At 29.3% G+C, this 12,536-nt stretch overlaps 2 protein-coding genes across 2 annotated transcripts; both read right to left on the bottom strand.

The window, feature by feature from the left end:
• Window positions 1–271: 271 nt before the first annotated feature.
• PGO_111250 (hypothetical protein, conserved) lies at window positions 272–7,099 on the bottom strand (the record flags this gene model as incomplete). Its single annotated transcript, XM_028688464.1, has 2 exons — window positions 272–6,684; window positions 6,886–7,099. 2 exons carry the CDS (start codon window positions 7,097–7,099, stop codon window positions 272–274), a joined length of 6,627 nt encoding a protein of 2,208 aa, XP_028544265.1.
• Window positions 7,100–8,819: 1,720 nt separating this feature from the next.
• PGO_111240 (hypothetical protein, conserved) lies at window positions 8,820–11,129 on the bottom strand (the record flags this gene model as incomplete). Its single annotated transcript, XM_028688463.1, has 1 exon — window positions 8,820–11,129. One exon carries the CDS (start codon window positions 11,127–11,129, stop codon window positions 8,820–8,822), a length of 2,310 nt encoding a protein of 769 aa, XP_028544264.1.
• Between the last annotated feature and the right edge of the window lie 1,407 nt (window positions 11,130–12,536).

Below are 12,536 nucleotides of genomic sequence, written 5' to 3'. Positions count from 1 at the left end.
AGCATAAATTAAGGGAAGCGAGAGAAAGAAAAAAAAAAAAGAAAAGCTTAGCTAAATGAAGGAAAATAAAAAAAAAAAAAAAAATATACATAGGTTTAAGTATGCATGAAAATGTACATATAAATGCATATTAACATGTATATATGATGTAGTGTGGTACACTCTGCACACGAAACAACGTGGAGAATCTCGCATGTGCACGCGCACATCCTATTGATGAATGAACTCCCTTTATATCTGTCGGTTACATCCATTTTTGTAAGGAACTTTTTTATGTGTTTTCTTTAAAAAATATATTTCTTAGTACTTGTATTATATTGTGCTTTTTCCCATCAGATGATTCTGTACTCATAGACTTAAAAAATTCATAGTTTATATGATTCATATTCATACCATTTTTGAAAGATCTTTTTTTATTTATCTCTGATTTGTCATCGATACTTGAAATATTTTTTCCCTCATATTTTAACAATATCTCACGTATGGAATCTTGTCCTGTACGTTCAGAATAGTAATTTTCATTTTTGTCGTAATTTATGTCTTTCTTACTGAGTGCAAAATTTTGATGCTTGTTCTTGAAACCCAAATTAGAATGATTCAATGACCCTTTAGTTTTAAGAGAACTATCAGCATACACATCCTCATCGGATGATGCGTCGTTCATAAGGTTTGTATAAGTTTTTTTGTCGTTCTCATTACTACTTGTTTCTGATTTATTTCTTGGAATTTCTTCATTCCTTTGTGAATTACTTGAAATATTTTCACAAGACATGTGAATATTTTCCCCCTGCTCATTCGTATGTGCTGCAGGAGCTGCAGTATTTCCTCCTGCTCCTTCAGACGTAGGCATTTTACATGGAATAATTTTTTCTATGTTAATGTCATAATTTTTCTTACTTATTAATTCTTCATCAGATGAACAATACTCATCCGTGTGAAAATATAAATTTTTTTTTAAAAGAATAAAATAAATTTCATTTAATAAAACACGAATACCTGTGTTCGGTACTACATTAACATAGTTATTTTTTTCCTTTTTTTTTGATATATTAAATAAATTATTTTTGTGCATATTTTCTAGTTTTTTCAAAAATTTATTATTATTATAAAACAGATTTGTGAAATAGTTGAAGAATCCATTCGAGGTACTTCTACTACTATCCGTATTGCTATTCTTATTTATAATATCTAATATTTCTTCAATGTTGTTTAGATCCAGTTTAACATCTTCGTTCATGAAGTTAAAGTTGAAGTTTCTATATGGATTCGAGCCACGATCTTCTGTATGTGTTTGATGAGATTCCTTCTTTTCTGTATTCATATGATTCGAGGAGGTGTGAATATTTTCTCTCCTCTGTTCTGAATTTAAGAAATCCTTGTTATTTGTACTCCCATTAGTATCATTGCGAACGTTATTAGAAGTTGTGAAATTATCTGCATTTTCAGCTGTGGCAGGATTTATTACAATGTTTTCCTTTTCACTACCAGGTGAAGTTGATTCCTCAAGGGAACCACTCTTAAGGTTAGTAGAAGAAAAGAAAAATGATTTTTCTCCTCTATCCAAGTGTGTTTTATGATTTGGAAAAAGGAAGTTGGAAAATTTTGACTTGAACTTATCTAAGTAGGATTGATTCCATATTTTTTTTTGTCTATTCTGATATTCCTTCACATCTGAAGGATCTTCTAAAATGTCGATTAGTTTAATTAATTTCTCCTGGTTGTACTTGTGATCTTGGAAATATCTTTTTCCAATTTGCTTCATTTTGTTAATAATTTCAGGTGAAGTTTCATCTAATTTTATGTTATTTATAAAACAATTAAATCTAAAATATTTATTTTTATCAAGTAAATTATTACAAATATCATGTGTCAATTCTGTGTTTGTAATTGAGTAGACAATTTGCTTAAGTAAAACATCCCATCGTAAAAATGTATCATAAGTTTTGTTATCATTCAACTCGTTTATATTTTTTGGTTTAAATTTACCTGTCCCTACACTTACAATACAATCAATATAGTCATTCAAGTTTATTGCCTTATTTTTTTCATCTAGTACTGTTTGTTTATCTTTTGAAAAATAATGCTTTAATTTGTATAAAAGTGTATTTTTTTGATTATTTAAGTAGTTATAAAAAATGAGTTTCATTTCATTTAAACTTAATAAAGTAGGATTATTAAAACATATTGCACCATCTGCGTATATGTTATTATCAAAAGAAAAAAAATTAAAAAATCCTGGAGCGGCTGTAGTACACCTCAATACATATTTTACAAAAATGTTATAAAAGCTTTTGTAAATACTTACGTTGTTTATGTTCTGATTTATGTACACTGTGTTCGTTTGTATTTTTTCTCTCCAGGAGGCTTTCTCCTCTTCTAGAACGCCCTTCGGCTTGTCCTTCAGCTCATCTTCTAAATCACCATTTGAGAAATCATTAAGCGTGTGTGTACCTCCTCTGTCGTGGACCATTTCATCATCTTCCTCATCACCAATCGAATCATAATTCGTAGATATAAGGGCATCCAATCCGTTTGTCCCTTTGTTACCTTTTATAATGTTCAAATTACTATTATAATTTTTTAATATTACCGGTTGCAATGGTGTGACATTCATCTGAGTAGACACAGTAAAAACATAGGGCGTGAAAAAATCTGCATTATAGTGAAACATTTTTATATTTTTAAAAAATGAGTTCAAAATGTTACTCAAAATGTTAGAGTCATAATAGGAATGTTTTAATAAATATCTAGTGTTCCTCACAGCATACATGTCCTTTTGAAATATTTTATTAATTAACAAATTATACAAAAATTCAATTTCATTTAAGTGTGCCTTTTCAAGGCCAATTAAAATAGATATTATAGCCCCTGTACTTGTTCCACATATTATATCAAAATATTCAAATATATTTTTTTTTAAATGACTATTTATACATTTTAATATTTCTATTGATAATAATCCTCTTATTCCTCCTCCATCCAAACATAAAATTCTTAATTTCCTTTTCTTTTTCCTTTTCAATGTTATTACTAGGTTTCGAAATTTATCCATGCTTATATGTTCCTTGCTATTCAGGTTGTATAAATACATTCTCTTCTTCCTGTTTTTTCTATCCACTATATCGTTCGTGTTACCATTTTCATAGTTCAATGGAATGGCATCTTGTTGTTTCTTTCCATTTGAAGATTCAAAACTCTTCTGATGGCTTTTTCCCCTCTGATTAACTTCTCCCTCTTTGCTAGAAAGGCGCTGAAATTCTTTTGTTGACTTACACGTTGAATAATTATTCATTGACATTGACTCATTTTTTACTCCATTGATACTATTCCCACCTTTTTTCTCCTCAAGAATTTTTTGTTCTACTGATGGATTATTCCAGTGTGCAGTAGAGACAAAACCGTTGCATCTTCCGGGCACCTGATCTCTTGAGGTAATTTCCTCCAGGATATGTTTCATAATGTACCTTTTGGTATTAATAAAATATTTGGAAAATGTGTGAATAGCATGATGAATAAAACTTTTTTGATTTTCATTTTCCTTCATCAAATAATCATGTGCTTTTTTTTCTCTATCTGTAAAAATGATATCATTATATAAATCGAACATGTTTACCCCTAGAGCCTTTAGCAAGATATTTGTTTTTCGAATAATAATTAAGTCCTTATACTCACATATGAAATGTCTGTTGTATATATTATTTAATTTTTTTTTAAAAATTTTATTATCAAGCAAAAATCGTTCTTTTTTTTCATCTGATATGTAATAGGAGTTTTGATTTTTGTACTTATTTTCAAAAAAGAGGGATAACGATTTTAAGCATTCGATTAATTCACCCCATTTTTGCAATTCTTTAATAAAACTTCCTACTTTTATATCTTGCAAATATTTTGATATATTTCTATACACAAACATATAATTTTCGTTGCTCTTTCTACTTTTTAATCTATTAATATAAAAGTCTTGTTGAAAAGACAGTATATACAATATCCTAAGTATTAGCGTTATGTTAGATCTATTTAAATCATTTTTCAAATTTTTTGATAATATTTTTATAATTTTATTCATATTCTCTTTTTTCATAATAGTATAATAATATAAATTATATATTACTGAGTTTTTATTTTCTACTAAAATTTCGTACAACAATTTTAACAACTTATTTGTAAAATAAGAATTCAAATCTATGTATTTAAACAAACACTCGATGTAATTCTCTACCAGTGCAAAGTTTAGGTATGGGTTACTAATATTAATAGCACTCTTTCCTTTATCTACATTATTATCATCATTGCTTACTTTAGAACTTTTTAGCAAATCTAGATTAAAATGAATAAAACCTGTAAGAACATAACCTTCTGCATTTTCTCTTTTTTCACCTTCTTTATGCTTTATATATATTTGTTCTAATCCTTCCATCTGTCTACTGCTCTGTGCTTCTCTTGGTTCGCTTTTTCTGCAAAGGGAAAACTTCAAATCTTTGTTGTTTAGATACTTCTGTGCATTCAGGTAGTTGTGTAATCGGTTCATCTGTTCAGTCTTATTGCTGCTCGTGTACGTTTTTCCTGCGGGTTCTGTGCGAGAGGTTTCTATTGGAGGGAGATCTGTTGTTGAGACTTCTGATGCCATTTGAAAATTCTCATATATTCCTTCCTTCACCGAATCATTTCCTGTGTTCAATCTTATCGATCCGTCATCCTCAGTATGCATATTTTTTTTTATAAGTATTAGCAAGCCCATATTTAAAAAGTTGCTTTTATTTTCTGAAATATCGTTAGTAGTGCCCTCTGGTTTATTTTCAATATCTTTTATATTAACATTATAATCATTCAAAATTATATTAACTTTGTTTTCATCATACTTACTTTTATATTCATGTTTATCATCATGTTCATCGTTTTCTAAATCTTCCTCATAGTTTTGTTCTTCTATATCTTCCTCATCATCATTTTCTTCTTCTTCTTCTTCTCCTTCTTCTTCTTCTTCTTCTTTTACTTCTTCCTCTTCTTCCTCTTCTTCTTTCTCGTCCTCCTCTACCCCCTCCTCCTCCATGTCTCTCCTTTCTTCAGGCACATCTTCCCTTGAATTCATCTTATCATCTATACCACCATCCCTCCTTTCATGTTTGCTTTCTCTTATATGAAACTTTTTCCTGTTATTATTTTTCTCATACTTCAATATATCTACATCATCTTCTGCGTAATTTTCATAAACTTCGAAATAATTATTGCAGTTGTATTCTTCTCCTATACACTCGATTATGTTTTTTTTTTTTGTGTATCTATCTGTGCGTGGATGTAGATCATCTGTTCGATCTTGTAATCCATAACGCATTTTTCTCTTATAAACGACAACTCCATTTGCATTTTGGAATTGTACTAATATACTGGTTAATATATTATCCTTAGAGTTTTTGTTAAAATAAAAGGGGATAAAAAGGACATTGTCTTGACTGTTACTTACTGTTCTATTTACTTGATTCATTTCGTCACTTTGTATTTCCCCTTGCTTTAGTCTCGTGTTCATGTACCTTTCATTCCTTCCATGTGCTAGACCTTCTTTATAATAATCTCCTTTCTCATATGAGATTACCTTTATGTGCTGATCATCATCTGTGAAGGAGCTACTTTTTTGAGGATTTCCTTCTCCCTTGTTATTATGACTTCCCCAATTGTCAGCTTTTGCCGCTCCTACTTCGGTTGCATCTGCTTTGGCTGCATCTGCTTTTGCTCCTCCTGCTTTTACCGCTCCTGCTTTTGCTCCTCCTGCTTTTACCGCTCCTGCTTTTGTCGCATCTGCTTTTTTCACACCCGGCTCTGTCACATCCCTTTTGTTCTGTTTAATTGGGGGTTCACTCATGTCGGTTTGATATTTGCCAATATGAGGATTTTCATCATTCTGTCTGCTGCTGGAGTATTGATCATTATCTCCCATGGATTCTAATTCTTCCTTTGTAGAGGGATGATATCTGCTTTCATCCCTTTTATCGTAACAGAATTCATCTTTTGTATAGACCTCATTTGTAAGTATTGGTTCTTCTTCTCCAGCGTTATAACATTCATTGGACATATTATCTACCCTTACTTTTTCCTCCTTCAATTTTAGTAATATATGTTTCCCTAGAAGAACAATTTTATTTTTAATTTCTTCTATATCTTCACTTTTCATTTGGCTTTTCCCTTTTATCATTTTTGAATTTTTCCCATCAGATGTATTATCTGTGACTTGATTCTTTGTTACATCTGAATTATTTTTAAAAAGAGATATAAAATAGCTGAGAAAAGAGTTATCTTCTTTATATGTCTCATTGTTATTATAACTATTATTATTGTTGTCTTTTTCGTTCAATATATTCATAATAACATAAATCAAGGATATTTTGACATTTTTATGTGTAAAATCGTTAAGTATTATGCGATAAAATTTTTTATATTTAGTTAAATTCTTAAATATTAGCAATAGTTTATAAATTATTTGATAATCTATGTAATCATTTATATCATCATTTTTTTTCAATATTAAAAATCTTTCATTCAAAATGTATATAATTGTTCTTATGTGATTGCTACTGAATAGCAGATGCTCACATGTTTTGTCTTCGACAATTTTGTGTAAGAAGTTTATGTAATTAAGTTTCTCCTGCGTGTCTGTTACATGATTCAGTTTTTTGAAGAACAGGTCAAGTCCTGTGAAATTGTTAACAAGGTGTGGAAAGAAACGAATCTTCGTATAAATGCAAAAGCGCAGGGTGGATCCATATTGGGGTATGTAACGTGGTATTACATGATTGCACACAATTAAAGCTTGAAATATAATGCGTAGCATAATGTGTGATATATGCACAACACAAATGGTCTATTATGGGTATGATACTCAAAGAAACTTACCTATGTACTTATTCACGACATCGTTAAATACTTTAACCCTTTTTAGCTGACTTCTTTTTCTAAAAAATTTGATTTTTCGAAATTTTGTTAAACTCAATTTTTTTGAAATAGGAGTTATATACTTAAATATGTTTTTTTGCATTCTTAAGGATTTTGAAAACATAAGAATTGAGTAAATGCCATAAACCAAGAAAATATAAACATTTTTATTCATTTTATTTAACACTAGGAAAGGGTGGACAGACTAAGGGAAGGAGAAAAAGAATGTGGAGGGGAGGTAGGATTAGCCAACCGCGGATACAACTAGGAAAAACAGTAAGAGGACTACTAAAATGACAATGCAAAAGGGTGATGCGTGAGGAAGTGTAACAAAAAAAAAAAAAAAAAAGAAAAAAAAAAAAGAGGTACATGGAAAGAAAAAGAGAAGAAGAAAGGAAAAAACAGGGAAGTAAAACTGAGGAAAAAATGAAGAAAAGGAGAAGAACAAACTAGAAAATGAAAGAGAACTTTTCATAGTTCTTTTATGCCCCCTTGCTTATTACATAATGGAAAAATAATAAGCTAGCAATTTTTACTACATTATTGTCTCCTATGCCTGTTATATTTCTCCACCACACCACTTAGGTGATTATTTCTCTTCTTTCACAATATCTGTGTAAGGTATCTTTATATCATGTTTCGTTTTCCTTTCGCATTTTTTCCCTTTTTTCATTTTCTCTTGTTTTTAATTTCATTTTTTGTGCTCTATCTTATACTGATCATGACTTAGCATTTTTTTTTTCTTTTCTTGCACCACACATTATGTTTAAAGAATTTTCCCATTGTCACAATTTTATAGTGCAAAAAAAAAAAAAAAAAAAAAAAAAAAGCTTAAAAAATGTGCTAACCGGTTAAGTTGTATTAATGCTGCTTCGTCTGTTACTCCCCTGTGTTTTTATTTTTTTTATTTTTATATTTCTTTATATACAACTTCCTCAATTATGCCTTTTTTTTTTTTTTTTTTTTTTTTGTTATAATTTTTTCAAAAGAGCAAACTTCACATGCATCGATTTTGCAGATTACACTTTACATCAAGTCAGGAATGAAGATTTTGCAATACGACACTTGTCCCATGGAAATCCATACACATATGCATATGTACAGAAAATCACACACATGGGTATACAAGTTTTGCTTTTCTTTTGATTCATACAGTACAAACATACTTGTACACGAACGAAACACATAAAAGTTCAGCGTCAAACATTCCTTTACATCTATCAAAGGTCAACAAAGTAGCTGTACATATTCCTCCCCTCTTTTAATTTTAATTTAAAATGATCCTTAAAAATATGTGTTTTCACATTAGATCCATAGCCATTGCACCAGCTATGTGTTGGGATTGTCTCCCGGCGTAAGGATAATATGTGTATATACGTATATATATATATATATATAGGTTGTTACAAATGTTGATAAAATAAAAACAGATTGGTAGAATAATTGGAGGATACCAAAATAAAATTTTTTCAAATACGCAAAAACCGACTTCATGTGTAAAAAAAAAAAAAGAAAAAAAAATTATTTTTGAAAAAATTGGAAATTTGGAGGTCTGGTCAAATTTGCTACGAAATGGTATAAAGATTTTCACCCCGTGGGTTCTACAAAAAAGTATGTACATGATCATACAGATGGATGTACATACATACTTTAACAGATACATACTTAACAGATACATATTTAACAAATACATATTTAACACATACATGCGTAACATATACATATGTTACATGTGCGAGTATATTAAAAACAAAAATTGTGAATGTTGAAAAGAGTGTTCAAAATGTATTTTTGTTGTTGGGTTGATACAGCACATTTTGGTGCTCGTTGGAGACTGGATTTGCCAAATTAACATTCAGATATATCATCCTTACCGATTTATTTAGCTATATTGTTCACTTGATGTCTATAGATTTTTTCAGGTATGGATTTATTCCTCTTTTCTCTCCTGAATAATTGTTTTCATGAACCTTCATTTTGGCATGTTGGCCACTATACATCTTCATTTTTTTTAGATATTTTTGTTTGTTATGGACCCTTGCATTTCCATCAGTTGATTTTCTTTTTCTTACTAGACCTCTATTTAGTAAAATATTTTTATTTGGCATTCTTCTATCGTTAATTTCGTTTTCTTCATCAACTAGTTTTTTTCTTATTTCTCTATTTTTTTGATCTTTACGTGTTTTTTTTTCTTCCTTTTTCTTTTTTTTCATACTTAACATGTTTTTAATATTTTCATCATCAATTTCGTCGTGTAAATTTTTTCCACTAATATAGTGATTCGAGTTACTGTTGTATTCTTCCTTTTTATACATGTTGCCTTTATTTCTAACCTTTTCAAACTTCTTAAAAGAAACAAAATCATCATTCGCATCATTTTTTATTTTACTTTTTTTTATTTGTTTCATTGTATTAATGTTATTTCTAAACATTTTTGTTTCATCAAACTTGTTCTTCTTGTCCTCGTCATTTAATTCAGGTAGTTCCACAAACTTTAATAAATCATTTGACGTCATTCCTACGTTTTTTAAATTGCTCATGTTATTTTTCTTTTTACTTAATGATTTAATTTTTTTCTTCAAAATTTTCTCGTCAAAATTCATAAACTTTTCTTCCATTTTTTTAAAGTAATTTTCTTCTTCGATTTTTTCTGGTCTATTTGATACCATATCTTTTATTTCCTTTAAAAATATACTTCTCTCGTTTTTCAATTTTTCTCTTTTCTTTTTCTTCTCCTCCTTTTCCTTTTCCCGGATGTGGCTATCTGTGTATTCTGTTATAAGACTTTTGCTGATTTTGTATTTTTTGCTTTTCTCAGTGCCTTTATCCCCTTGGAATTTCCCTTCATCTTCTTCGTCATCTTCCAATTCGTCATCTTCTTCCAATTTTTCATCGTCTTCCAATTCTTCGTCATCTTCCAATTCGTCATCTTCTTCCAATTTTTCATCGTCTTCCAATTCTTCGTCGTCTTCCAATTCTTCGTCGTCTTCCAATTCTTCGTCGTCCTCCAATTCTTCGTCATCCTCCAATTCTTCAACATTTTCCTTCTCCATTTTGCTCCTATTCACTTTTTTGGAGGTAAATGCATCACACCCCTCAGGTTCATCTGCGTCTCCCAACTGCTTACTGGCCGACTTATTTAGTTGCTGAATTTTGAATTTAATTTTATTATCCAATTCATTAGTTTTGGCAATAAGTGTGTTCATATATATTAGTTTATCTAAGACAGGGTGGTTGTGTGTATAAATGTTCATAATTTTTAGAAATATGTAGTACGTAAGATATATAATGTATGTTAACATTGTTTCATTTTTCTTTTTAAGATAGAGCAATATGTTTTTATTGATGTCTGATGGATTGACATTATTTTCATTAATTTCTTTAAACTGAAATAGTCGTTTGTTTTCATTAATTTCGTTATACACTTTTTGGATACATAGAGACAATTCTTTTTGCAATATTTTATATTCTTCTTGCTCACTCAAAATAATTTGTTCAATTTCTTTGTTATCCTTAATTTCATTACTTATTTCTTTTTTTTTTACCTTTAAATCTGTGCTCATATCACTGATTAACTTTTTAATAATATTTTCTTTTTCTTCTGCCTTGTGTAATCCTTTGTCATCCATATTTTTTGATATATTATCCTTTCCATCGTTATATATATTATATAAATCAAAATCATTTTCATTTAAATTTTCCTTTTCCTTTCTATTGAGATATATGGCTTCTTTTATTCTTTCCTTACTGCCTTCTTCGTCATCACTTGATGAATTTTCACTTTCATATTGATAATAATTTTTTTTTTCTTTTTTCCATGGAACTTTAACAAATTCGTCTTCTGCTTTCTTCACACCTTGGTCTTTGTCAGTCCCAACTTCATCATCACTATCATCCTCCTTTTCTTCATCTACTCCTAACTTTTTTTTCCTCTTTTTCTTACTAGCAGATTTGGCGCTCACACCGAGATCAGACTTATCATCACGTTCATCACGTTCATCACTGTTATCACTTTCATCACGTTCATCACTATTATCACTTTCAATATGTTCATCACTATTATCACTTAATATATCATTGCTGGAGCTAAAATTTTCAATATCACTTCCATCTTCATCCTCAATTTCCAAATCTTCCGATTCGGAGTTCTCTACAAACTTTATTTTGCTTGTATCGACGGATACACGATTGTTTTTTTTTTTCATTTTTTTTTTTTTTTTTTTGGTAAAGCATATATTCAAAGGGATATTTTTGGACGCGGTGAGGCAGGAAAAAAAAAAAAAAAATAAATAAATAACCACTAAAGCGAAACCTTTCTCTAATCACGAACTCATAGCAGAGCAGGTGAGTTTTGTAAAGAAAATTTTAAATAAGGCGTTACAAAGTTGTTTCACTCAATAATAACGCTTATGCGTATGTAAATATGGATGTATATTTAAGAACGCATGGTTATAAGGATGCATGATTATAAGGAAGCATAATTATAAGGAAGCATACTTAATAATGTACGTTTTAAATGAAGCAAATGATCTTTATGTTTTCACCCCTTAAATCTTTTTTTTTATACGAGTTTTTTATTTTAATATTATTATATTTTTTTTTTTTCTTTTCCTGCCTTAATTTTATTTTTTCATATATTTTTGAATTTGAAAAATTATGAATTTTTTTCTCTATTTGTTTTGGAGCATTGCAATATAAGATTTGTTTTCACTACAGGAGATTCTACATAAATTGCAGAAAAGGCAGGATTAGTTTTGGTTGCACTTTTTATTTTTTTTTTATAATTCTTATATGGACATAGTTTAAAATAATTTCCTTTTTTTTTCTCCTATTTATATAATTCGGTATCTCATATTTCCCTTTAAACAGAAACAGCTTCATCGTCCTTTATAAGCTTAAATTCCCTTGTTGAATTAAGTCATAGGAAAAAATATCCCCCAACTTTGGTATATATATATATATATATATATATATATATATATATATATACATACGGACTTTGTATATATATGCTGAGTGCATATTGTGCAAATGTTGTGTTTTATTGGAAAAAAAAAAAAAATATATATATATAGGGATAAAAAGAACCTGAAAATGAAAAAAAATTTCCCGATCTACTAAATAGTTTCTTTATACCCTAAATGTGAATAAAATATCCCTTGAAAAAAAAAAAAAAAAAAATGATACGCATAATCAAAATGACACATTTAGCAGGAATGAAATGTGCTTTTCTTTTTCTGGAAATATAAATTACTAGAAAATGTGCTTATTTATTTAAGGGTTTTTCAAATTAACATAAAGGAATGGTGTGAAATTATTGCTATTATCGATTATCACATGGTTTTGCACAAAAAAAAAAAAAAAAAAAAAAATATGACAAAAAATTTTTAGCCGTATTTTGCCTATATTTTCTGCTACACCTGTTGACCACACCTTTTGGTTATGTTTTTTGTCATTTTTTGTCATTTTATGGGAGCATTTTTTTTTATTTCTCCTTTTGCGTCATTCTTAGTTTTTCCTAGAATGCTAGCAAGACTTTTGAGAGGACACCGTGTCAAACCCAGCCAACGTATTCGCACGTTACAGAGACCCAAGTAAATATGTCCGTGCTA

This window comes from Plasmodium gonderi (assembly GCF_002157705.1).
Source record: "Plasmodium gonderi DNA, contig: Chr11, whole genome shotgun sequence".
In the NCBI taxonomy this organism is placed as follows: Eukaryota; Apicomplexa; class Aconoidasida; order Haemosporida; family Plasmodiidae; genus Plasmodium; species Plasmodium gonderi.
The sequence above is the reverse complement of the archived record's forward strand: the minus strand, read 5'-3'. Positions and strand labels throughout refer to the sequence as shown.